General features: G+C 36.7%; 1 protein-coding gene across 12 annotated transcripts in view; it reads left to right on the top strand.

The window, feature by feature from the left end:
• Syt1 (synaptotagmin 1) overlaps window positions 1-27700 on the top strand; it is a 509196-nt gene that overhangs the window by 339158 nt on the left and 142338 nt on the right. Inside the window, exon 1 of one of the 12 annotated variants that reach the window (XM_076920179.1) lies at window positions 15681-15920. The exons of the other annotated variants lie outside the window; for them this stretch is intronic. Within the exon in view, the coding sequence (XP_076776294.1) occupies window positions 15911-15920 (10 nt within the window). The 5' untranslated portion in view covers window positions 15681-15910. Of the gene's footprint in view, window positions 1-15680; window positions 15921-27700 lie in introns of those variants that run through there. 12 annotated transcript variants of the gene reach the window in all.

Genomic DNA, 27700 nt, shown 5'->3' with positions numbered 1-27700 from the left:
CACTGTGGTGAGGCACTACCTGTTGTTACTTATTAGTCTTCACTGCTCTTCCCGACAAAAAATTATGCCTTTATTGGTCTGGTCAGCACATCACTGGCTCTGCATATGGCTGAGATCCTACTATGTGCAGATCACTAAACCTTTTCTGTTGGCAACAATGATACTTGCAAATCTCCTACATGGTTCTACTGCATTCATATTTTATTTGCATTTTTCCTCTTTTGAAGAAATTTTCGTGTTCTTTCCCCTTCTGTAGAAACACCAATATTAGAGCATAAAGCTAAAGGGATCGCACTGCATTAACCTTTTGTCCAGTTCAACTTAGTATCTGGAACTAGAGAAACTGAGAGGCTATTTTACTTTTGAATTGCTTTTCTTTTTTTTCTAAATGGATTTCTTTCTCATTTCTTTTCTTCTATAGTAAGAAAGGAAAGAGCACTTTAAAAGTTATTCTAAAACTTCATCTGATGAAGTAGGCGTCAGTTATGGAGAACAAACTCAATTCCTAGAACCTGTTTCCATGGGAATGACAGCTATTATGGCTACAAGATCCAGCATGAGAAATGAGTTTTCTTGCCAAAGGAATGACTCTAAAATTGTCCTACCTCCTTATAGAAGCCATGATTTTAGAAAGATCGCCTTGCTTGTTGCTTGAAAGCTCAAATAGAAGTAAATAACTTCTACCCTTGCATTGGCTTCATAAACAGTACATTATATATTTGTGCAGGCTTTTGTGAGGCAGCATTCATAAGAAAACATAACATGAAAAATAATGACAAAAAAGAATAAAAATAGCAACTATCCATTAGAAACATTACCAACTATTACTTTAAAGAAAGCAAATTTTCTAAATATCCTCTTAAGAGAGGCTCTAGAAGTTCGCTCCTGCTACTGTGTAATTAAGTTCACTGTGATTTCTAACTGACAACTTAGGACTAGTATTTTTTAACCTTCCAAAGCTATGACCGTCTAATACACTTCCTCATGTTATGGTAACTCCCAAACATAAAATTATTTTGATACTACTTCAACTGTAATTTTGCTACTGTTGTGAATTGTGGTATAAATATTTTTGATATGCAGGATATGTTACATACAACCCCCAAATAGGTTGTGACCCACAGGTAGAAAAAGTTAAAGGGCTAGCAATGGCAGTATGGTAGTATTAATGTGTGACTGCTCCAATTCACAAACTATTCAACAGAGTAGTGGAAGAGAGGATTCCATAACAAGAAGGTAGACCAGTAGACCGCCAAAAGACCTACGCCTTCTTTAGACAAGGAAAGCACACTAGCAACTATATAGTTCCAACCTGAGCCTGGCAAAACTGATCAAACTCGAGAAACTAGATCAATGGCTCGAACCCGAGTTCATTATAAGGAAGACAAATAATTTGTTCATGACATTACAAGGATGAGTGTTGAGATGAAAAAATATAGCTCTGGAAGTTTTAATGGAGGAGGTATTTTGAATTCATTTTAAAATTTTACATTTGTGTCTAATTCCAAGTGTCCTGAGAGTCAGTTAAAGGGAAGGTCATGATTCTGATGAGTAGTTTGTTTCCTGACTTCTTCCAGTGTGCGGTTTTAAATGCTGAGATTAGACTTCAATGGGGCAGCCAGGTATCTATGTACAACTATATGAAACCTCATTCTCATTTCACCCACTTAAAAGTATCTTTGACTCACTGATATCAACAGTTCCAAACTATGTATGAGATAGTGATGGCTTTGCTCATATTGGACTTTGTATATTTTATAAACATTATTAGAACTTATAAACTACTATTGGAATATACAATAGCACAAGCAAAACTAATGAATCACTTATCTTTGCTGTGACAGAAATAATTTCTGGAGAAGTACCAAAGACATAAGGGATATTAACATTCCACCAGCAATTGAAAAGAGTAAAAACATATATTTCTTTCACACATGAAAGAACATTTTGCATCCACCTACATGTTGGCAGTGGGTCACTCAACATTAAATGGATGCCTGCTGTGTACTAAACAGTCTTCTAGAATACACAACACTGACAGTGGGGGAGAGTTACAACACAATGCATGTCTATGGCACACAGGCATCGCTTCACAAAAGGCTCACAGTTACATAACGAAAAAAAGAAAACAGAACACACTTGAATAGTTATAGAATATCGAAAAGGAATTCAAAAGGCACAGGGTATAAAAGCAAAATAAAACCTAGGAGTATGCACAATGAAAGGGAACCTACTGGAAAGACAGTAAGAGCAACATTGGAGAAGAAAATACTTTTATTGAAAAAGTACAGCTTGAATTGGATTTTTAGCAAATGAAAGTCAATCAAGATCTTATTGTTTAAAATGGTAGCCTTGGTGGTTATCCCCAAATATCAAATAGAACAGAGGCAGAACTATGCCCACTTGGCCTCACTATCATCATCATTCATTTTAAACCTCTCCATGTGATGTTCCACACTGAAGCAGGTGAACTAGTCACACAAGCACACACACACACACACACACACACACACACACACACACACACACACACAGAGAGAGAGAGAGAGACACAGAGACAGACAGAGAGAGAGAGAGAGAGAGAGAGAGAGAGAGAGCGAGGTTACAAACCAAAGACATTTCGAAAAATATATTTAATGTGAGTCCTTGATTAATAGTGTTACAATGTTGATTTTATCCCCAAAAGACAGGATCAAAAAGGTTGGCTGAATGGAGAAAATGGACACTACAAGATTAGATTGCATAAAAGAAAATTATCAGGGGCTGGAGAAATGGCTCAGTGGTTAAGAGCACTAGCTGCTCTTCCAGAGGTTCTGTGTTCAATTCCCAGTAATCACATGTATCTCACAACCATGGGTAATTGGATCTGACTCCCTCTTCTTGCCTGCAGGCATTCATGCAGATGGAGCCCTCATATACATTAAATAAATAAACAAATAAATAGATAGATAGATAGATAGATAGATAGATAAAATCTTTTTGTAAAAAAGAAAAATATCTAATTAAGAATAAATAAATAACGGCTCACTAGGGAGAAATTAAATTTGGGCGCCAATAAAGTGCCTTTTTGGCATCTGTCATTTGGAAGGAGAAAGCAAACATATCTGAAAAAGAAAAAAAAAATATTAAACAATAGCATGAGAAGACAAAACTTCTCTGGCCTTCTTGCTTAGAAACCAACAAAGCAATTTAAGTATAAAACTGTCACAAGGATGCAAGGGGATAATATTTAGTAAGTTGAAGGTGATTTGAGTCTCAAAATGGCATCACAAGGAATTTGGATTTGGGTGAGGTGTAAGGTTATAGAGAACACTATAAACTAAGCACCAAATAAAACCATAAAAATGAGGATATTCCTCAATTACTGAATGGAAAAGCTGACAGGAAGTCGAGATGAGGGTAGGCAAAGCAGGATTAGGTTTTCAACATTTCTGACCCAAATGCCTCCGTAGCAAAAGTTGAGGTTAATGAGAGAGATCTTAAACAGATAGGAAATTATGGTGAACAGCTCCATAGAGGAGCTAATTGTGGGCTCATTGATATATGAAGATTGTGTGGACAGTCTGAGCACACTGGCCAACAAAAATTTGTGATATTCATTAAGAGTTTTATTTTATTAACGGTTTTATTTTTATTTTTATTTTATCAATGGTTTTATTTTTCTCTGTGTGAGTTAACCAGCTTTCCAGCCCAAGAATGGCTAGTTTCCCAGGCATGTTGCTATTGCAGTTCAGGCTTAGCCATAGTGTAGAAGGGCATTACTGTGCCATATGTTGCTTTTCTCTCCTGCCTGTTCTCCAAACTTGCATCCAAGAATGTGAAAGGGTTGCTGGTAAGGAAAGAAACCCATCCATAGAAGAAAGATCCTGGAGGATGTGTGTAACTATGAAAATGTGCTAGCAGCCCACCTGAGGATTTGGAGGAAGACCAGGGTGAGTATTTGTAAAGCAGATGGCACTGAGACATTTGGAGCCAGTGTGAAATGGTGGTTGCATCCAGGAAGGAAGTAGAAGCTAGGATCAGATGGAATGTTTAGCAATACCCAGACAGCTAAAATGGCAGCAACAGCAGATACCCCGCCTTAAGGAGAACTTTATTCCTTTAGATAGATGAATAATTTAAGGTGCCCCATCACAGAAAAACTTGGTTTAATAAGACTTTTCATCCAAACAGGTGATGAGAAATTAGATGATTTTGAAGCCTGTTTCCTAGAAGTTCACCTCCAAATCAGAATAATGTAAATTAGCGTACCTGGGACTTAAAGCTCCACGCATAGTAGGTTGACCCAAAAAGTCTGCAATAGTTATGATAACCGATGCTGACTTGCTAGCTATTGAGTGTGTTACCTTAATCATCTTATTTAATCTTTATAAACTCTTATAAAATGGCTATTACCACCATTTCATCTTAAAGGAATGAACTTGCCCAAAGTTACAGATTGTCCGTAGCTAGCAGGATTAAAAACATTGTAAGTAATGACAAACAGCTACCATTGCAGAAGTTTAAAAAAGAGATTCAGGACAACAGCTAACCTCCCCTAAAAGTCACAGCAAGGAAAAGGGGACCACTGCTAGTCTTCTACATTTGTCTTCTCTGGTAATGTATCTCACAGTATGGTAAAGCTCTTAGTGCAATCTAAATACCTCTCTTAACATTTTTTTAATTCCAGTATTGAATATATTCTTCATATCTCCATCAAATACTTCCTTAGTTCATTTACTGAAGGTGAGTTATCGTCAGATGCAAACTTGCTGAGTCCAGAAGAAACCACTTAAAATATTTGAAATTTGAATGTGATCCTCATGCACAATATTAGTAGTTGTCTGCAAATGGTCTTAATGTCACCAAACAGACTGTCTTCTGCAGCAATAATAACGTACTTACAAATGAAATGTTCAAGCCAGTGAATTCAGGATGATGTGATTTCGGTCATTTTATTACAATAGCTCAAAGCTAGAGAGTGTCCAAATAATATAATGCTTCATTAGCAATTCATATTTTTTGGTGAAACCCAATTCAACCTGAAGTAGGTACTAAAGAAAATGTTTGATTCTTAGAAATAAGAAGCATTCACTTGCATTGTCTTCTGTAGAACTGTATCCCCAAAACCAAATGATGTCAATAGAATTCAATATTTCTTTCCTTCCATCTTTTCACTTGAATTTATGCAGTTATGACTTCTTTCATGGGCATGTGTTTCCCATAGAATAGCTACCTAGAACCTCAAGGATTACATGCAATCAACACAACAGTTCATTATCATTCATTCAATAAATATACATGTGCCAATATTGTATGCAATGTAAAGATGGATCAATAAAGACAAGAAAAATTTCTGTTCTCTGTTGCCTGTTCAAGTGCACCATTAGTCACAGTAGTCCTAAGTCCTGACAGATAGCACAGTGTTGAATCATATACCCATGGGTGAACTAATCATTATGTCTTTAAAAAAAAAAAAAAAAAAAAAAGAAAGAAAGAAAGAAAGAAACTTTTCATTCACCAGAACTAAGTCTTAAAGCCATTCTTATAGAAGAGAAACCAGAACCAGTGACCCAATCAAATTACTTCAGCTAAGAACAAGAAAGCACTCGTTTTCCTAAAGGAAAATTAAACCAATTTTTACAAAACAATGGATGTGTTCTCTACAGAAAAGAAAATTTTCAATTAAAACTCTAAAATTGTAATTCAAGACAGAGAAGTATAAAAACCTCTTAGAAAGATCTGCCCAGAACTTGTTTGGATAAGAGGAAAAGTGGATTCAATAAACTTCCGTAGTCACCAAGCCTATGTTCAACAAGCACTGCTAGGAAATTAGTTCTCTGATAAAGAGTAAACTCAACCCTTGAGCACCTGCTATATAAATAGCTTTGTGCTACAGATACTTCTTTCCATGGATAGTAAATAGTGGATTCAATCTTATGTCACCCCCAAGTGAGCAGAGCTAAAGCTATTTGTGATGGAGACCCCCAGGCTTAGTAATTTATAAAATATATCTTGTTTTATGTCTACTAGGAAAAAAAAGTAAACTCTATGTTTTTGGGAAAATTCATTCAAACATGGTCTAATGCAGTAAAGTCAACTAAGTGAATTGAAATGGATAAGTTCCTTCTAGTGAACTTTTTATTTGTCTTAATTTATCAATAATGTCATAGAATTTGCACTCATATTTTGACATTATATATGTGTCTATGCATGTATGTATGCATATGCATGGATTTGTAAATAGATAGACTGGTGTTTAAAAATTAAAATTAATACATACTGTTCACATAGTAAACTTTACAACTTAACTAGGTAGTTTAAAATCATGACTCTAGTAGTAAGCTTCTATATGAACATCAAAAAGAAATATCTCTGAGATAATTTTTATGAGAATAATAATATTACTTTAATAATGGAATACTAAATATATCAAGCTATAATAATAGAAATGGTTAAAATATCATCATTTAATCATTTTGCATTATCATCACTATCATCTTCAGGATTCCTCCATTGCAAGTAACAGGATCCTACTCTTAAGCTGAAAAAGTGGTCATTGGTACCTGGTCAACAAATATTTCTGACTGTGCTTTGAAGTTCACAACACAATTGTCCTTTCTTACCTTCTTATAAGTAGAGAGTAGCATTCATTGTAGATAAGTGTTGCTTTGGGGTTACAGTGTTGGGCTGTGGTTGTGAGACCATCCAGAGCTTACTCTTTGGAAATATTCCTGCCCCATCACCGAAGATCTCTAAGTGACTACAACAGAGGCCTTGTTAAAGCAAGAATGAAAAATATGTTTGTGTTGTACCCAGCCCATGAGACTTGGCTTGTTTGTTACTGCTTCATGAGCTAACTTACACTAACTAATTTAGTCAACTTAAATAATAACACATTTTATTCATTCAGCTGAACAGAAATTTTCAGGAAAATAATTTCCAAGATTGTTTATAGGTGATTAAAGCAATTTTGAGTCCTCACTGAATGGTTAAAATTATAGATCAGGCAACTCCAAACACTGGATACTCACATTGCAATCCAGCTGGCCCTGGTGTGGTAGTGGTAGTTGGAGACTCCTTTTCCTGCCAGCCTGGGTCTTTTATCAGAGAAGAAAACACTTAACAGTCCACAGGTTTCTCTTACATTTGACTAGCAGTATTGGGTCTTCTGTCCCGACTGTAGACCAATCAATGAGAGAGATACTGAAATTTCAAATACTTATTTAATTCAGTCATAATTCACCCATCCCCATGCCTCTGAAGAAAATACTCTATTATTCCTGAGTATAATATTCTCTATGTGATAACTGAACATATCGGTATTCCCTTAGTGGATTGAAAAAGAATGGCTGTTTGAACAACTAATACCAGCAGCCTTCTGCAAAAACAGATGAGAGCCTCCTAAAGGAAGTCCCTTTGTGCCTGTGCATTTTGTTGTAGTAGTGATTTTAAATCCACCACAAAGAGGTAGGAATATTGGTAAATTTCTGCCTTAAGTGTTATAATGAATAATGTGTGTGCTTAGCCACACTATTAGAAAGACATCTAATAACTTAATGTACACTAAAGAATGTTAATAGGGAGACTGCATAACCATTAATTATTACCTGTTATGATTATTCTACTTTAAACAGTTCTTAAGTTAAAAATACATTCCTAGAGCGCAAAATGAATAGTGGTTCCCTTTGTGCTAAGATAAGAGATAGGAAATATCTTACCAGAGAGGAATGATCTTTTCTGCCATTCCATTATGGCACTGAAAATGGACCCAATTTGCATTAAAGCCACAATTCCAGTTAAAAGCTAAAAGCAAATGACTACCTCACGCCTCTGTAATGCAATCATGCAGACAATGGGAGAAACAGCAAAACAAATTCATCTCCATGGAACACATTTTCTTTATTAATATTTGCAATTCCGACTTTAATAGCACAGGTGTATTTAATTGGCTCTAAATAATACAATTCAAATCTATTCAGTGTTCAAAATGGGAGCCTGGAAAAAAAGATTCATGCTTTGTTTCGCTGTAAAATCCTGTAGCTGAAGATTTAGTATGTCCAGGGAAATATATTTTTTTTTAATTTCTTGTCATTGTGCTTCCTTTAGATTGGCATTTGAATGAAAAAGTTCACTAGCTTCTCAGGCACAATGTCCTGCCAACTCTTGTGAGCTTTTACGTGTTAGTGCCAAATTATAGTTTCTACTGAATATTTTATCATGTCCTATGAGGATAACATATATTTTCTTCACTCGTTTGTCCCAAGATCTTTTGGTCTGAAGAACTATACCACTTTTAACAGTGGGTATCTTCACAAATGTTTGGTAACAATAGGAACTCTTCTTTAAAATGCAATGGGAGTTATTCTGTCTGATTAGATAAAAACAAACAAGCAAACAAACAAAAAAATACAGTCTACCAAAACCAGTTATTCCACGTAGCCTACTTATTTGCCCTATACTCAGATTTTATCTGAGTGGCAACCTCACAATATTTATCCATATAATATGGTATTGTTTAATGTTCTCATATATTCCATGATTCATCCTTAAATGAACTTAGGAAGCCTCACATCATAGTTTGCTAATATAAGCTTTAGCCCTATTTACAACAGAAGTCATGTTCCTAACAAAATCCTTCTAAGCAGTTTTCTAGCAAGATACCTGAATGGTCATGGCCATGGAAAATAACCTTGAGACTAGCACCATGTTTCAGAGTTCAGCTCTATCTGAAAGTGAAGAAAGCATCTTGTCAGCTTAGAGCCCAACTCTAGTTTGCCTGTCCCTGTGGATCACACTAAAAAAGAATACTTGTAATTCATTTTGTTTTAAGATGACTGTGGCAGTGTCTGACGTCAGGATTTTAAGGTTTGGTTTTGTTTGTCTGAACATCTCGTCTGACTTTGAAGCAGTCCACATGACATGAAAGCCCTAACTAAACAAGGGAAGTTGCACTTTCTCTGTATCCTCAGGAGCAGTTATTATTTTGGTCTTCTGGGTACAGCCTTTCTCACCAGTGAGATGTGTGATGTTGATTCACAGCTCCCTGAGATGATCAGTGAGACTGAGCTTTTTATTTTCATAAACTTGGTCATTGCATGTTTTTTTGAAAGGTTTATTTTTGGTTCTTTGACCTATTTGGAGGGTTTTGATGGTCAGCTCTTTTGGATTTTTAATATATTCTCAATATTAGTTCCTTGTCAGATAAATCTTCAATTCTTTGATGAGCAGAAGCTTCTTAGATATAATTCTATTTTCTATTTTTACTTTCGTGACTTATCCCTTTGGTAGCTCATCAAAAAGCCAAAAAAGAATCACTGCCTACACCGATGCAAGATAGAAAAACAAGGAGGGGGGATGGCACTAGGTTTGTGTGAAGTTTATCTCTTTGGAAAAGAGAAAGAATATAATCAGGGCTGATTATGGGCCTCCATAGCACCAGATCTTTATAGTTCTTCAGCTGCATAGCTGTACGTAAATCATACATTTATCCCGTTAACTTAAGTTGAATTACAATAATGTCTGACAGACTTAGAGAACATGAAATCATATGAGAAATTTCATAGTAAAAAGGATGAATGCAAAGTTGTGTGCTCCTTGAAAGCAACTCAAAGTACATATATATGAGGGATAGAAAAGAAAACAAAGTGGCAGGTTAAGAAAGAAATATGACAAATTTGGACAGCAAGTGTTGGGGTAAGTGACATGCAGTTTTGACGATGAGAAGGGGGTGAGTTTCATTGTCTTAGGAAAATTCGAGCTTCTCACACACCGCGCTAAGAGCATCAATTCATCTCATCAGTCTCAACCATAACTTCCTCCCTGTCCTCTTTTTTGTAGCTACCAAATTCCTATACATTATTCTGATGAAAGGGAAAACTGTATCTGAAGAAGGTAGATATACATAGTACTCCAAGAAAATGCTATTCCTAGATCTAAATTTAAAAGGGGGTTTGCTATTCCATCACAGGTTTTAATGTTACAAGCCAAGTATCTGACCTTACATGGGATTTCCTCTGAATTTGACATAGTATAGTACTTTTAGGCATAAAGATTGAGTTAGGCATATTAAACAAGGCAATGGCAAAAGAGAGGACACGTATGCTCCTTGTTAATGCAGATATAATGGTATACAATGGAAATTATGGCGTAATGCTTCTTTAGTAACAAATTCCAATTTAATGGGCTCAAAATGACTATTCGTACATATTTACACGTCTACCCTAATACCTACATTGCTTGAAGTACTGCTATGCTTAAGAATCTCTGGGTCAGTTACCATGAACTACAAGACAAAATTATAGTTCATCCTTATGTACCATCCCTATAAACTGTGTCTTGTGCCTTAGGTGGTATGTAGCATGAAGATCTTACTCTTCCCAAACTTAGCTTTCTAATTCTCTTTATAAAGATCCAAAACTCAAAATAATTCCCTCCTTTTCTCATTCCTGAGCCCATGATCACAATCTATTCAAAAATTGAAAATGAGAATCTTCCCATCCATGGGAGTATCTTTACCTTGTTTACCTGGGAGAATTTTCTATTTTTAGAGAAAAGTAAGTCAGTCTGTCTCTGTCTCTGTCTCTGTCCCTCCCTGTCTCTCTCTCTCTCTCTCTGTCTCTCTGTCTCTCTCTCTCTCTCTCTCTCTCTCTCTCTCTCTCTCTCTCTCTCTCTCTCTCTTTGACTTGAGTCTTAAGCCATAAAAGGAAAAGAATAGCTATAGCTTTATCTTACTGAAACACCTGCCACATCATATATATCATAAGATCAGAAGGAAAAAAAATCTTGAAGATCACCTAGTGAGTCCTTTACACCTAGAAAACTCTTTCCACCTCAAACACTGTAACCTGCTGAAGATTGCCCAAGAGTAGGCACACTGTCAGAACTCTTCACACAGCTACTTCACACAGTTGCTAAGTCCACCCTCTACCACCTGTCATTGTCTCCCGGGTTCTTAAGGTTCATCAGTGTTCAGAAGTCTCACTCTCTCCTACAGATTTCTCAAGCAGATATAATGTGGTTAAGGTAGTATGCTTACGGGTTTAACAGAGTAGGATGCTGTGTCCGTGTAAATGATGATTACACACAAAAGATGGAACTGTCTGCCAACTGCCATTCCCTGTGAGACTTGGTGTCCTGTGAGACATTGGCTACATTCTCTCAAATCCAGAGGGCATCAGTTGTTTAGGTTAAGGTAGGCCCCATTCCCTGTTCTTGTGTCTCCAAACTCGGGTGCTACACTGTGTTTCTTTTCAGTCTCCCTTCTTAAGAAATAGGTTCTTCATTCTCATAAATCTAAGATTTCTCTAAAATTCAAATGTTCATTTCATGCTGGATTAACTCCAAATCATTGACATTCCCTTCAGGCTATGGAGGTAAACCAGGCCAATTTTCTTTTCCTTAACTCTTAAGAGAGAAAAATAGAATGAAGTTTTTACAAGAAGCCTAAAAGATCATGTATAATTGAATATTTGTATCTAAATATTTTAAATATCTCCAGAGAGTACTTTTAGGATAAAAAAAATCTATTAAATTTTAGAGAAATTTTGATATATAATCTTTAGTCTTCAAAATGTCAGATTTAATAATAAATAATATTGTCTATTAAATTCTGTATATGCAGGGCTGTAGAGATGGCTCAGCAGTTAAAAGCACTGTCTACTCCTCCAAATGCCCTGAGTTCAATTCCCAGCAACCACATGATGGCTTACAACCGTCTGCTGCCCTCTTCTGGTGTGTCTGAAGAGGGTGACAATGTATTCATACATAAAAAATAAATTAATCATTAGAAAAGTGGTTTTTAAAATTTTTTGTACATGCTAAATGTTTACACAGAATTTCATGTCATTCTCAAAATTATCAATGTGATATGAAAAGACCTACTTTTCATAAAGTTAAATTCTCAAAGAAGAAAACTGAGTTTCAAAGTCAGAATCCTCTCACTCCAAACCTCTGGCACTTTCTATATCATAACAAATTGAAGTAGCATTAAACACTGTAATTGATTTTGATTTTGTTGTTTCTTTTATTAAGTTTTACATTTATTAACATTCAACCCAAAACATTCTTTTAATTCAAAACCATATTCTATTGACGCGATGCCAATAGGAGAGTTCATCTTAAATCCACTCAGACTAGATTGTGCTTCATAATGAAGTAACAAAACAATCGTAACTCCTCAGACATTTGAGGAATTTATTTCCTATTGTTGTGTATTGATCAGAGTCTGATGAGCTGGGATTAACCAAGTCTCTATCTTATTATACATTGCTGTTTTCAGAGGAGCCCGTTTCATTTTATAGCACAGTTGGAACAGTGCCTGGAAAATTACAAAACATCTCAAAATAGCTAGTAGCTATCTTAACTTTCTAACGAAACAGAAACTTCTCTTAGCTCAATCCAACCTCATGACTCTTCGGTGGTGTTTTTCTAGCCGTAGGTGTTAGCATCTGCTGCTGTAAACTTGTCAGTGTTACTTGGAGGGGCTGGGGTGAGGAATAGAGCCAAGAACACTTGTGCAGTAAATATTATACAACCATGTTCATGGCCAGCCCCACGGCTTGTTGGTACTTTATGGAAGAGCATCCATCTTTAAGGTGGTGCTCATCTTCATGTTTGGAGTCTTAAGATTGGAAGTGCCCTTCTCACCCACGTAACCCCATAAATACATCACCTGATTTCCTCTAACACTGTGGAGCCATGAGACTGCCAACTGCTCTCTTTACCTCTTCCTGGGGGCTGCTGGAGCTGAAATCGCTTGCCCCGTTCTCCTGGAAATGTTCTACCATCCCAATCTCCTCCCTTTCTCCTACCCATCTCACAAGTTATGCTGCTCCAAGGCAACCAGAAAAAGTACCAAGGAACAAACTAGAACCAAAGAGTCAGGGGACGCTAACCCAAGCAACAGAAACACATAGTCTCTTTGAAAAGTCTCTAGAATGCAGTCATAATTTATGTTTCATTTGTCATAAATAGCTAAGATTTCAGACTGCAGGGACTGAAGAAAGTAGCACATTCATTTACCAGTTGTAAACCAGTGAGCTGCTTCTCTGGGCAAGTGCCTAACACAGACACACACAGACACACACAGATACACACACACACACACATATACACATATGTATGCACACACACACATACACGCACATACACACGCACACACACACGCACACACACGCACACACACGCACACACACGCACACACGCACACATGCACACACATGCACACCCTGTTCCATTCATTTTGATGTTATTTTCTTTCTCTCAAGATCTTTCCAGTAGTTTTATAACCAGAACTCTGGTATTTTCTCCCTTTCTACTCAACGATATTTAATTTAGAATAAACTTATTTTTCATAGGTACTAATTTGACCCTGAGTCAAACAATTTGCCCATATCACACAGTAAATTTGCAATTTTTAGTCATTCAAGTGAACTTCAAATACCACCTTTTACATTACTGGAAAGGCATTGGTCTAAGCATAGTAAGCAATTCATCTACTGAAGTTTTTGAAAGAATTTTTCAAAAGCTATAAGTCTATTGAGACAATTCCATTTCTTCTAGGCATTAGCTGGATTCCAAGATACTGTAAGCATAAAAGCATAACAGCTATAAAAACTCTTCAATCTTAATGGCCAGGCTCTGACTTTGGTCATTTTATTAATGTAAACTACAAAAAAAAAATGTAAAATACAGCTATCCCTTCCATTACATTTCATAGCTTTGATGCTTTAGTAAAATCCTCTTATGTCACCATTTCACTAATTCATATTAAAATATGAATTAAAATATAAATTCATATTAAGATGTGAATAACCCAAATTCTTTGAGTTAATGTTTCAGTTCTAGTCAAAACCAACAGAAGAATATTATGGACTCCTGTTTTCAGGAAAATTATGTCTTCTCATAAATAGCAGAAAAATAAAGGTTGTCTAGAAAAAAAGAAACAAGAAAAAGCAGGCATCTCCATTAGAACAATAGAATAGTAAGAGAGCAAATGTAGTATCTTAAGTACTTAAAACATTGATTTGAAGCAGGAATTATCAGAAATTGGCTTAATTAGAAGAATTTGATGGTTCAAAGTATTAAGTATGAGATTGGGCTGTGAATTTTTTTTCCAAGAATCTTTTAAGATTCACACATTACTTTCTGTTTTAAATTTACCATCATAAATAAAGGTGATATTGACTAATTGAAATGATAATCACAAGTATTTTATAAATTACTCCATGGAAGCATGGAATATAAAGTTGATTCTTAATAAAAAAAAATGATCACTAATAAAATGTCAAGTCAGTATTTATGAGGTGGTAAGCGTGGCACAGAGGTAGGCTTCTCAGTCTCTAAATTCTGAGCCAGTTCTGAGGGCAAAGTAAAGCCACACAGAAGGACATCTGTTACCAGTGCCCACACGGGGCACCATGAGCATGTGTTTGAGCGGATGTGTCATTGCCAACAGAAAAGGGTAAAGTCTGGTCACTAACATCTTGACTACTGTATTAAAACATCATCTCCGATGGTATTGCCTGAGTGGCCCAATTACTGAGACTACAGAGAGATACAAAATGTTCCTTTCTAGTACCACGAGCTTAATATTCTAATGAGGCTTGCATTATTTGTGGCTTCCAATGACTATTTTATTCTCCTCAAAGTTTGCTATTTTTCATCCTGTCTCCATGAATTGCTTGAGAACTATCAAAATGTCTTGACTTCTAGTTTTTTATCAGCAGTCATTGTTTTAGAATGTTGCCTGACATTCTCATATATTCCCTAAGTCAGAATGTGTTGGAAACATTGTGAGTTATATCACATATATAAGATCATCTGTATTTCATTGAGGTAACTTGGCAGGGGAAAAGAGCAGAGTTTTTAGTATTTTCAAGCTATGAAAATTAATAGAACTTATTGGAAATGATAATAAACTCTTTAACATGTCCCTCCGTGCTGTCCACTATTCTAAATCATACTACATATTCATATGTTGCACGTCACACAGATGAGTAAACCTTCTTTCTATGTTCCAATGTCCCGATGGTACTGAGGACCCCAGAGTTGACGAAACAGGATCAAAGCATTCGGCAATTAAAAAGGCAGAGCTTAGAGTATATCCATGATCTATATTATATTCACTGTGGTCCTATTATTATAGTCATTAACAATTTTTTATTCCATTGATTTGGGGGGTTAACTCAAAGAAACCTGATGAAAATACTCTCTAATATGTTTTATAAAATGAAACTGTTCTTTAAAATAATAAAATTGCTTAGTCAGTTTTCATTGTGGTCACAAAATTCTGGACTATACGGTGAGAGAATCAAAGCTGGATCACAAAACCCATCTGACCTCAGCTCTAATAAGAGTCATATTACGGAAGCCACAGTCATATCCTCCAGGTTCTGGGCCGAAAGTCTGTGATAATTCTCTCTCTCTTAGTCATTCTTCAGTTTGATACAGAAGGTCAAACCATTTGAGATGATATAAAAGGATCTCAAAGGGGGGAAATTTTCAAAAATAAAAACTACTAGCATTGTAGGTTTTGTGTTAAGAAAACATATTATTAATCACAAATACACATTCAGTTGTCCGTGGTCAAGTAGGTAAATCATTTAGGAAATCATTGACAGAGAACAGTCAACTGTGGACTCATTCCATGACCTCTGGAAACTGTAAAAACTAATAGTACAAATTTTTCTGAAATGTCTGGAAGTTTTGAAGTTTAATCAAGCTTTGACTGAAATGCTAAGAGGAAGTAGGGTGCCATTTACTTTTTGAAAGGTGTTCAAAGGATCCATGTTTTCACCACACTTAAGAAGGGCTCTGTGCCCTCTAATTATTCTTTTATAATTCAATAAGCATTTGCTGAAATCTTCATGGAAGCAAAAGAAAAGGAGAGACCATATCACTCCAGCTAGCTTCTCCCATAAGGAAGACAATGGGTACAGGTAAGCTTGTATTAAAAATTGATTTTTATTTCTAAAAGCACAAATAAATATGGGTAAAAACAAAGTAAAGGGTTTATGAATGTTATTAAGCAGATGTACATTTAACGTATCGATCTAGTGTTGGTGAAGAAAACAAAGCAAAGCAGATTCTGTATTCTTAGTGGAGATCTGTAAGAACAATTAAGAATAAACATGATTTATACAAGGCCTTGAGGTTATATGCTGACAGTCACAAGGCTTAGATGGACAAATTCCAAAACAAAAGAAGAAAATTTTAAACAAACAAGAATAAACCCCAAGGGAAAAGCCACCGTGTACAAGACTGACTAGGTAGGAAGGCTCTCTTAAAAACAAGACCAGGAAACAAGTCAAGAATCATGGGAGTTGTACAAAATAAAGATGAAAGTTTATATCCAAGAGCCCATAAAACAAAAAGACAGAATGACACTTCAGCTAGGGAAATGGACTTGTGGAATTGCCACAGAGAGAACCATATTGAGAGGAACAGAAAACAACAGTTTGAGAAGAAAGTTAATGTTTAGTCTAGAGCCGTGGAGATCTACTGGGTGATCAAAGTGAAACATCCTGAGGCTAGCTAGGCAAGCAAGAAGCTTTGTTCTCCGTGTTAGCTACCTTTCACTTTGGGCAGTAATGAAATTAATGAGTCTGATGCTTCCTTTTCATGACCAGAAAGGCCTAGACATCCAGTTCTTCACTCAGGCACAGTGACCACACAAGCCTCCTGTCCGCACAATCAACTCTCCAACTTGCAGGGATTTCTAAAAATATGCTCTCTTGTTTCTAGAATAAACACAACATACTGGCAGGTGGGAAGGTTCTTCCAAAAAGCATGTGATACAACTAGGAAGAATTTTGTGTGTTTTTTGTTAGATATAGCCATGGCCTTGAACTGTAAAAGGACAGGGAACCTATCCCTCCCTTTTAGTGGGCGGGCTCTTGTCAAAACTCAGTTGAATTTTAATTACATTAAATTGCTGAGAAAAGAAACAAATATTGATAATAAAATATTGAATTACCCACAAATTACCAACAGGAGCCATGTTCCATTTTTAGATTAGATTATTTTCCTTGGGCATCTTTGCCAAGGCAGAAAACAGATTAAAGAAATTTCTAACCAGTTCACAGCATCGAAATTAGAACCAACATGGAAAGGGTCAAAATCCAAAAGCTACTTATTGCAGCTTTTTTCTTATATAGAAATTGAGAAGACATGTGCTTCCATAAGGGGGAAAAAACTAGATAATAACTTGTTTTTTAAGTCTGAACTTAGAAATCAGAACTTGAGAGAGACCTGCTAAAGGTACCATAGATAAATGGATTTCCCTTTAGCTACAAAATTGTGTTGTCTGCAGAATGATTGAAACCTGCTACAATCTTCCAGAAGTTTCAGGGCTGAACAGCTGTGGAATGGCCTTCACCTCTGCCAGCTATCCTGGCTTCCTTCCTGTTTATGAAGACACTCTTCCCAGAAGCCTGCTGCTAGCAAGCTGGTGGGCAGACCAGGCATCTTATCTAAATCCTCTGGAAGGTTTTATCCGACCAAAAACCAAACATCATTTTCCACATCAAATTCAAACCTTCCAGTACTGTGAAGATATGGCCTTATCATTTGAAGCAGACTACTATTATTATAGATCCTGTATAGAATTATTTGATTAATCTGTGTGCAGATAAAATGGCCATCAGTCAAATAACTTATTATCAAGGCTAATCATAGCATTCGGCAAGAAACATCAGTGCCTGGAGTTATTCCACTGTATATAAGAATTTGATCAACAGCATGGTAAATATGAAATCAGATTAAGGGGTGGAGCCCCTGGTAAATTTTTACTAAAGAACAGCTAGCTGTTTTGTGCATATCAAAGCATTATATGTTTACTGAACTTCTGTGTATTAACAGTTCTTGAGAGTTGGTATACAGAGGCAGAGGCCCCATTTTGTTGAAGTTTTCTTTTAAACGAGTGCTCATTCATTATGTAGAACCAGGTTGCAATGAGTACATACCATCAGAACGTAGAAAGAAATGTCACCGTCATTTCCAAGTTCTGTCTTGTCCATATACATGTTAGAGCTACCCAAATAGAAAGAAACTCTCTGAATTACTTCGGACTTGATTAGCATTATTTCATCGTGTCAAGCATTGATGTGCTAAGTCACCACTGTAATGAATGAGTTTATCCATCTCTCCTACACGGATAGTGACCAAAGTGTGTTCATCCTGAAAAGGCACGGGATGGCCGACATCCATGCCTTAAATAACTTCTGGAGCATATTTGCATGGGCAGATCTTCCCAGTTTGCTTGTTGTTGGGGACAGAAACGGAAAAGGTGAACAGCTGTGTGGGAAAATATGCAAAATGGATCCCTAAGAAAATTACTGTGAGTGCCAGTTGGTGAAGAGTTTGTGAATGTACTAAATGGAACGTGGTCTCAGTTACTGGGGTTAAAAAAAATTATCTAATGTAGAGTCTGATGTCTTTATTCTGCTGAGTGCTTCGTTTAACAGGGTCACCACTAGGTAGTCAATTAGATTGAAAGTTTAGAAAGCAAAGGAAGTAAGTGGAGAAAAGAGGCAGGGAGAAGAATATGAAGTCCTAAAAATATCATATTTTCATGGTAGCAAGCAAGGCTTTGGAACACTCTTCAAAAATCACCTCCTCCAGGAAGCTTTCCTTGAATTTCAGGCCTATTTATCCTGTTCTTTCCCAGCTGTTACAGGTACAGCCCATTAGCTCCACTAATATTTTTGGCTCTGTATTGCTCCCTGTCTCTTTCTAACGTTTTATTGGAAGTGACTGTTTCTAGGCTCTCAGAGGTAAGGACCATGTTTCTTTTTGTCCTCTGTCCTCGGCACCGACATCCTTCCACAACTTGACCACTCAGCAGATTATCAAGGAAAAAGAAATGAAAAGATAAATGACCAATTGGATAAAAGGCTAAGAACTAATTGACTAAACAAAACATTAAATGGCGGTGAGCTTGGTGAATCAGCCAATCATGATGAAATTTGCCCTGATGCACTGCGTAAGGGGTGAATTTGGAACCAAATTGTCTCCTAAATTCAGGAATTAAGGCCTTGACCAGGATACCAAACATTACCAGCTATATTTAAGTTTATGCATTCATGCAGATGCATGCATACACAAAACTACGTTTTTCTCATAAAGAAAACACTTTTAATATACTCTGAAGGTAGCAAATCATTACAAACAAAAAACAGAACGCTTGTTCTAAACTGTGAGGAAAAGCAAATGTATCGAATACACAAGTGCCAAAATTCTCTTTGCATTCTTTTAGCTTATTATGAAAAATTGTTCACTCTGACTTTTGTCTGTTTTAACTGGGTTACATTCTATATGCTAGATATACTTATTCAAATTTACATTTGATATTCTGTCTCCAGAGATGACTAATGTTATCTTCTTTTTTTTCTTCTCTTTTTATTTATTTTTGTTTGTTTTTATTGGGTATTTTATTTATTTACAGTACAGATGTCATCCCCTTTACCCATTTCCCCTACCTAGAACCCCCCTATCCTATGGCCCCTCTTTCTTTATGCTTTTATACCATTTTGATTACATGCATGTAATAAGGTCAGTTCTAGTTTGAGGGTCTAGCAATACAATAGATGCAAATAGTCAAGGAGCAAGCAAGACAATAGACACAAATAATCAAAGAGAAAGCAAGGAGTTAAACCCAGTTACATGAACACTTCTGTGGTCACTATTTCTAAAGGCTTATCAGGATGAACAAAGTATCTGAGCCTACTTCCCTATCCTAGCCCAAGGTCATTTTCATGTCTGAAGCCTACTTCCTTGTTCTAGCCTAAAATTTAGAATGCTGTCTGAAATTACTTCTTTGTTCTGGCCTAATATTTAGATTCCTGCCTGAGACTACTTCTTTGTTGTAGCCTAAAATTTAGACTCCTACCTGAAATTACTTCTTTGTTCTAGTCTAATGTCAGATTCCTGCTTGAAGCCTACTTTCTTGTCCTTAGCCAATGTCATATTCCTGTCAAGCAGCCCTTTTCCTTGTCTTTGGTCCATATCAGCTTCCTGCCAAGCAGCCGCAAAGGCTCTTCACCTCTCCCCCTTTTTTTTATTTCGTTAACAAGACTGAGTCTGTCTTAGGTCATTCTAACAAGTATGCCTTCCTTACCCATCATGGAATATGCATTATCAAAAGCAGTGCACTTCTGTCTTAGGTTGGTAAGGCTCTGTGCAGAATCTTACCTGTGCTTGGCTTGCCAGCCTGTTAATTTAATAACTTTGTCTGGGGGTCCATTTTCAGGTTTAAGCCATGTACTTTGGCTGCCAACATGTTGATATTATTAAAGATAAGCTTTAACATGATGGGCAGGAATAAGAGTATTCCCAGGACAAGAAGGGCTAGCCTGATCAAGCTATATATGCCATTCCTAAGGTTTGTCCAAAATGGAAATACTGCGCTCAGGCCATGGATAATTTTATCAGAATTATCTGCAGCATCAAAGGTCAACAGAGCAGCATTCTTTAAATTCATAACCTCATTATGCAAAGTTAATACACCCAGAGAGGTGTTATGATTATGCCAAATATCCTACAGGTGTCTTTAAATGTTTTCTAATTATAATGACAATCATTGTGAATATCAAAAGTAACGCTACTCCAATAATATTTGTCATAACATTTGGGATGGGCCCTAACTCTTGAATCCTGAACTTCTTTCAGATAATTTGAATGGGTTATAGAGCAGCATTCATTCTTCCAGATACCTATATAAATCCTTTTGTATACTCAATACATTCGTAACATTTTTTGCTAGATGGTTGACAAAAATAGTTGTCTTAATTCCTTGTGCCAATGCTATTGCAGAAGCAGTGGGGCTAGCAATTAATGGAATTAAAGCTATTATACCAGCAATAATCAAGCCTGCTACCCTCTTGCTTCTGCTTAAAGCCTAACTCACTTCTTCCAGCACTTTCAAACTTTTCTCAGAGAATCAAGGTTTTCTAATACTCACGGCAGTGAGACGAAAGCTGGTTGATAGACCCCCATAACAGACATGCCAGGTTTCAACACACTAAAATAATTGGAAATTATACAGTCAATGCAATTTACAATAAATGCTGTAGAAGACACAAAACCAATTTTAGCTTGACAATTAAAAGAGCCCCAAAACATGCACCAACCCTTGCTTAAAATCCAGATCATGTCCCAATACCATCTCTTGTTATCCCAACAGCACAGCAAGCTACAGCCAGCTTCCAAACATGTTCCTGACAAAGTCCAGATCTAGACCTCCAAAAGTAGACTGCTACCTCCCATAATGGACCAATCTCCAGACCAGTACATGACTGAGTCCTAATAGCTGGGCACCTTCAAGAAGAATACAAGAGACAGTTTCTCTTTTTGATTCTCTATCCCACAAGTTCTAAAAACTTGAGACAAGGCAGCTTATCTCATCTGGGATATAGTCAAGCAAAGGTGGGTCAGGAACATATTTCCAATACAGCTCCCAGTCACCCTTGTCAGGGCACTCAGCAAGCTCACAGGTCAGCATCATTCATTGTCTCAGCAACAGTATGTCTCACCAATCTTCTTAAAGTTTCATGGGCCTCTTCCACAATACCTTGTCCTTGAGGATTATGTGAAATCCCTGTAATAAATTGTTGACAAAAAGTCTCAACTGCTCAACTACAATTGCCAGACCCATTATCTGTTTTTTTTTTTTTTTTAGATATTTTACTTATTAACCTTTCAATGTTATCTCCTCTCCCATTCCTCCCAAAACTCCTTATCCTATTCTCCCTACTACTACTACTATGAGGGTGTGCTCCCACCATCCTTCCATTCCTGCCTCCCTGCTCTTGAAATCCCCAACACTAGGGAATCCAAACTTTCAGGCACCAAAGCCTTCCACTTTCACTGATACCTGGCAAGGCTACCCTCAACTACCTATACAGGTGGAGCCATGAGTCCCTCCCTTTGTGTTCTCTGGCTGGAGTTTTAAAGTGGCTTGTTTCTTAGGATCATTTGCTTGAAAAATTGTTTTCCAGCCTTTCACTCTAAGGTAGATTCGGTCTTTGTCACTGAGGTGGGTTTCCTGTATACAGCAAAATGCTGGGTCCTGCTTACATATCCAGTCTGTTAGCCTATGTCTTTTAATTGGGGAATTGAGTCCATTGATGTTAAGAGATATTAAGGAACAGTGATTGTTGCTTCCTGTTATTTTCATTATTAGAGGTGGAATTATCTTTGTGTGGCTATCTTCTTTTGGATTTGTTGGAAGAGGATTATGTTCTTGCTCTTTCTAGGATATAATTTCCCTCCTTGTATTGGAGCTTTCCCACTATTATCCTTTGTAATGCTGGGTTTGTGGAAAGATATTGTGTAAATTTGGTTTTGTCATGGAATATCTTGGTTTCTCCATCTGTGGTAATTGAGAGTTTTGCTGGATATAGTAGCCTGGGCTGGCATTTGTGTTCTCTTAGGGTCTGTATGACATCTATCCAGCATCTTCTTGCTTTTATAATATCTGCTGAGAAGTCTGGTGTAATTCTGATAGGTCTGCCTTTATATGTTACTTGGTCGTTTTCCCTTACTGCATTTAATATTCTTTGTTTTGTGCACTTGGTGTTTTGATTATTATATGACAGGAGGTATTTCTTTTCTGGTCTAATCTATTTGGTGTTCTATAGGCTTCTTGTATGTTTATGGGCATTTCATCTTTAGATTATGGAAGTTTTTTTTTATAATTTTGTTGAAGATATTTATTGGCCCTTTAAGTTGTGAATCTTCACTCTCATCTATACCTATTATCCTTAGGTTTGGTCTTCTCATTGTGTCCTGAATTTTCTGTATGTTTTGTATTAAGAACTTTTTGCATTTTGTGATTTCTTTGATAGTTGTGTCAATATTTTCTATGGTATCTTCTGCACCTGAGAGTCTCTCTTCTATCTCTTGTATTCTGTTGGTGATGCTTGTGTCTATGACTCCTGATTTCTTTCCTAGGTTTTCTATCTCCAAGGTAGTCTCCCTTTGTGATTTCTTTGTTGTTTCTACTTCCATTTTTATGTCCTGGATGGTTTTGTTCAATTCCTTCACCTGTTTGGTTGTGTTCTCTTATAATTCTTTAAGGGATTTTTGTGTTTCCTCTTTAAGGGCTTCTACCTGTTTACCTGTGTTTGCCTCAAATTCTTTGAGAGTGTTATTTATGTCCTTCTTAAAATCCTCTATCATCATCATTAGAAGTGATTTTAAAATCTGAATCTTGCTTTCCTGTTACAGTTACGTGTAACTGGAAACTGTTTCAGTTACGTGTAACTGAAAGTGTTACGGGGAATTCAGGACTTTCTTTTGTGGGAGAGCTAGGTTCTAATGATGCCAAGAACCCTAGGTTGCTGATGCTTATGTTCTTGCACTTGTCTTTTGCCATCTGGATCTCCTTAGTGCTACCTGTCCTGTCTCTGACTGAAGCCTGTCTTTCCTATTATCTTGGTTGTAACAGAACTGTGTGGGGTGGGTGCTCTACTGGGGTTAGAGCTGGGGCCCAAGATCTGCTCAGTACTCAGGTGCAGAAAGGAAGGAACCAGTGCTCCGGGCCAGGAGTGACTTCCTGGATCCTAGTGGGTCCCAGTTTCTCCCTGTTTGGGTCAAGTGTTGCTACCTCTTTAACTAAGATACTGCCCAGGTTAGAACTCCGGGGAGGCTCCTTCCTCTGGGTTCTGTGAGATTGGGGGCAGAGCTGTCCTTGGGATCTGCTCAGTGCTTTGGCCTAGACCAGAAGGCTAATGATATCTTCTTATTCCACATATTTCTAGTGTTCCTTTTTCCCACTTAACATTCTGCAATTTATGAAAAGCTTTAAAATACAAAGCTTGCTTTGATTTTGTGTGTGTGTGTGCGCCAGTCATTATCAGATGATTATTCTGGTAGTTTTTTTTTTTAAATTACTCATAAACATTTTCAGAATCAAAGCTCTGAAATGGATTTCTATTCCTACTAGTTAATAACAAAATAACCATTTTCGTATTGTATCGTTATCTGGGAGGACCATCTAATGATACATAAAAATGATGAATAATTTGGGGTAAACTAGATGTTGACAAAAACCTTCAGTGGTATATGAATGCATGAGTCTGAAATTTATCCACAAAATTTATTCCAGAGACGTGAGTGGAGAAAGGCTTTCATTGGACAAATAGAGACATATCAAATACAGAAATACCTGCAGTCACTGCTAAGATTTTACAGTGTCCATAGCAACAAAACTCCCCTTGTTGTATTGAAGTTCCTGACGAGTCTAAGACTAGCACAAACAAACCTGTTTTTATTTCTCAGGAAGGGAATAACAACAGCCCATCTTAGTGCAAAAAGGGACCTGAATTTAAGGTGATCTTTTAAGACAATAAATAATAATGCAACCAACACAAAGTACAGAGTTGCCTGTGCGTGCAAAATCAAACCTGGGACATGGAAACAGTGAGCGATGGTCCTGACCTAAACCAAGATGCTGAAGAGTAAATCCACAAACAATGGGCAGGAAACAAGCTGAGGAAGGAGGGAAGAGGAACTATGGAGTTGGAACTCAGGAGCTAGGATTAGGAGCCCCAAGAGAAGCCAGGGTTGGAGAACATTACAGAATGTTCTCACTCCAGCTAGAAGAACAGAGCATGGCTCTGTGGGTATCTGTAAGCCAGGCACTGATCTCTGAGTCACTAAAAATTATTTCTTTGTAGTTGCAGAGGTACAGACCTACCTACTGAAGCATCCCTGGGCCACAAGGTGCTCTGAATGAATTATTGGTTCTGTGAACCTGACTATAATGTATTCTGATGAGCAGGCTTCAGATTTGGAACCCAAATGTCCAGAGGAGTTACTAGGGATTTTTCTTTTGAAAAATGTACACAGTGCAACAGCTTTGTAATTTTGGAGCTTTTAGTTCATAATTCACAGTCCTATATTGAAGAAAAGAAAATTTGAAGTACCCAAGCTGAAAAAAAAGAAGAAATTCTCCAGAGTCCCTTAAGTAAATAACTTTCCTTAAAATCTGTTTTGTGCCAAAACTCCCTTGGAGGAAACAAAGGATCTTTTTCAATGTCATTCATTCATATTCTCATTCTCTCTCTCTCTCTCTCTCTCTCTCTCTCTCTCTCTCTCTCTCTCTCTTCTGGAAGGAACAGTTGCCAGTTGGTTTCAATAGATGTGCCCCTGCAGCCTAAATTTATACACAAGTGCCTACTTGTGTATAATAATATATACAATATAAAATAGAGCAATGTAGATTCCCTCTTAAAATGCACTATGTTATGTTCTTGGAGCTATTTAGCAAAATGAGAAATTAGCTTACTTTAATAAACCAAATGACATCTACCTTATAGCACTAGAAAATTAAAAAATTAATGTGCATCATGAGACAGCCTCTGCTTAATTTGCATACCAGTCTGCACTATTAGGTCCCCACTACTGTGTTTGATTAAATAGTTATGTATTTCACTATTCATTGTATGTCTACCTCCATAGAAGCATCACCTTTCTTACTGAGGGGAACAATTCTACTTTCTTTTTCAAATAAAAGCCTGATTAAGGCAATTTTACTTTTAAATGGCAACTAATCTTTTCATTGTGTGTATGTCAGTATTAATGTTCAGATCACAAAGACTCTGCCAAAAATTCCTAAGTTTTGAATCACTAGGAAGTATGTTTCATTAATAGAAAAAGGATGTATTCAAATGTTTTCTAAGTATATACAGATTTAAAATAATAATTACTATTTTAAATGATAATAAATCATTTTATACCAGTTTACTATAAACCACCCAATGTACTATATCACAGTCAATAATCCCACTGGGATTTAACAAATGTATTTAGTAATTTTACTTAAACATCTGTCAATGCTAATTCTTGTAGTAAACCTAAAAAGTAAATATTAATTGACTAAAAAGAAGAAGGAAGAACACTCCAAAAAATAGCACACATAGGAAGGGCATAGTGATGGGAATAGGCAGAGAGATGCTAATGTCTGTAACCTGCTCACAGTGTCCAAGAAGCAGGATGTGCAAACCATAAAGGATTTTTTTTTCTGCCTTAAGTTAAATGGTAAAATTCTGATTTGAAATTTGTCAGTAGTTGGTAGTGATGAGTGGCCTCAAAATACTGTGCCAGTAAACAGCGTTTTGATGAACGTGTATTCATACATGTATTCAAGGACATTGCTCCTGGCCACATTTTAGATGGTTGTTTGTTTGCTTTATTGGATTTTTTTTTTTTCATTTAAAATGCCCTATTTAAAAAAAAAAAAAAAAAAAAAAAAGCCCCCAAACCAGACATGACTTTTTCCTTTGTATGCTTTTCTTATCTGAACAACCTAAAGGCATTGAACCCCCTCAAGATGCTTCAGTCCATTGAGTTTTGCTTTGTAAAACCGAAGTGATAATGAACAAAATTGCCGCGACGATGAAAGAAATGCCATGGATAAAATGCATCTCACAGTGGTCAGACCACAGGAAGCAGCTTTTCGATAATCCGAATGCACTCTGGGAGATTAGCTCACTGTACTAAAACTGAACTGAGTGAATAACACTGCTCGTGTTCCCTGAGCAAACTTACTACATTTCAAATAGTTCATGTCTCAGGTTACTAAAGTAAAATTTTAACAACAAAAAAAAAAAAAAACCCACTGTATTCAAATAATTTTATCTATTAAAAAAGCTATTTCCTTTACATTATTATTGACTTTTTTGTGGATGTACAAAATAACTAAAGTAAGAGGGTTTTTGTTTGTTTGTTTGTTTTGTTTTTATTCTATCTAAAGGTATTAGTAAATTTAAGGGAAATTCTAATCATTATATCTCAGATTAAAATTAACCTGCACTCCAGATCAAGTGAAAAGCAAACTCGGCCTTTAGAAATGCTTGAGAAATGAAGGTCACATAACGAGACCTTTGCGGTGGTTTGAAATCACCTTCCAGTTGTGCTCTTTCAGACTTCTCCCTGCAACCCCGTCTTCCCTCTAACCTTTTTTGATTAAATAATGTTCCTGGGCTCTCGCCGCCGCCTATTTTCTTTGTGTGAACTTGTCAAATCATCTCAGTCTTGTCTTTTGTAGTTTAAGAGGCCTTTCTGTAGCTCTCTGAGAGACTAACACAAAAATCTGACCTGGAGAATAATTTATGAGATTTAGAATGAAGGGCCATGATTAACATTGTCTTGCCTGCATGGAGTTCGCAAGACACCTCCCCCCACCTCCCCGCCCCCACCCCCGTTCACACATGGCAGGATTTTAACGCAGTCATCAGAGGTAGAATCAGCTAAGGGAAGGCTTGAGACTAATGTCATTGGTCTTGTGAGCTTGCATTGATTTCCACTTTAAAAAAAAGAAAGAAAGAAAGAAAGAAAGAAAGAAAGAAAGAAAGAAAGAAAGAAAGAAAGAAAGAAAGAAAGGCATGGATTGTTCAAATAGATTAAAGAAGATTACGAAAACATGTCTTAGGGTGTGTACTCATCTCTACCATTCCCACAAGTATTTCTGTGGCTATAAACATGGTATCAAAAGTGGTAATTTTATACATCCTTGGGTTCTTATCTAATATTCAATAATATGCAGAGTGGATGTTCTTCAGCACAAAGCTGAACGCAGAGAGAGCACGCAAGAGTGGATTTTCTGTTTTGAAGAGAGGTTAATTTTAAGTGTTTTCACTTTATCAGAGTACTCCTGACTTCTGTTCAACCACCATTGGCACTAATGATGTTTATGTGGCTCAAAGAAAATTATGCT

The sequence above is a fragment of the Arvicanthis niloticus genome, chromosome 22 (genome assembly GCF_011762505.2).
Source record: "Arvicanthis niloticus isolate mArvNil1 chromosome 22, mArvNil1.pat.X, whole genome shotgun sequence".
NCBI lineage: Eukaryota > Metazoa > Chordata > Mammalia > Rodentia > Muridae > Arvicanthis > Arvicanthis niloticus.
The sequence above is the reverse complement of the archived record's forward strand: the minus strand, read 5'-3'. Positions and strand labels throughout refer to the sequence as shown.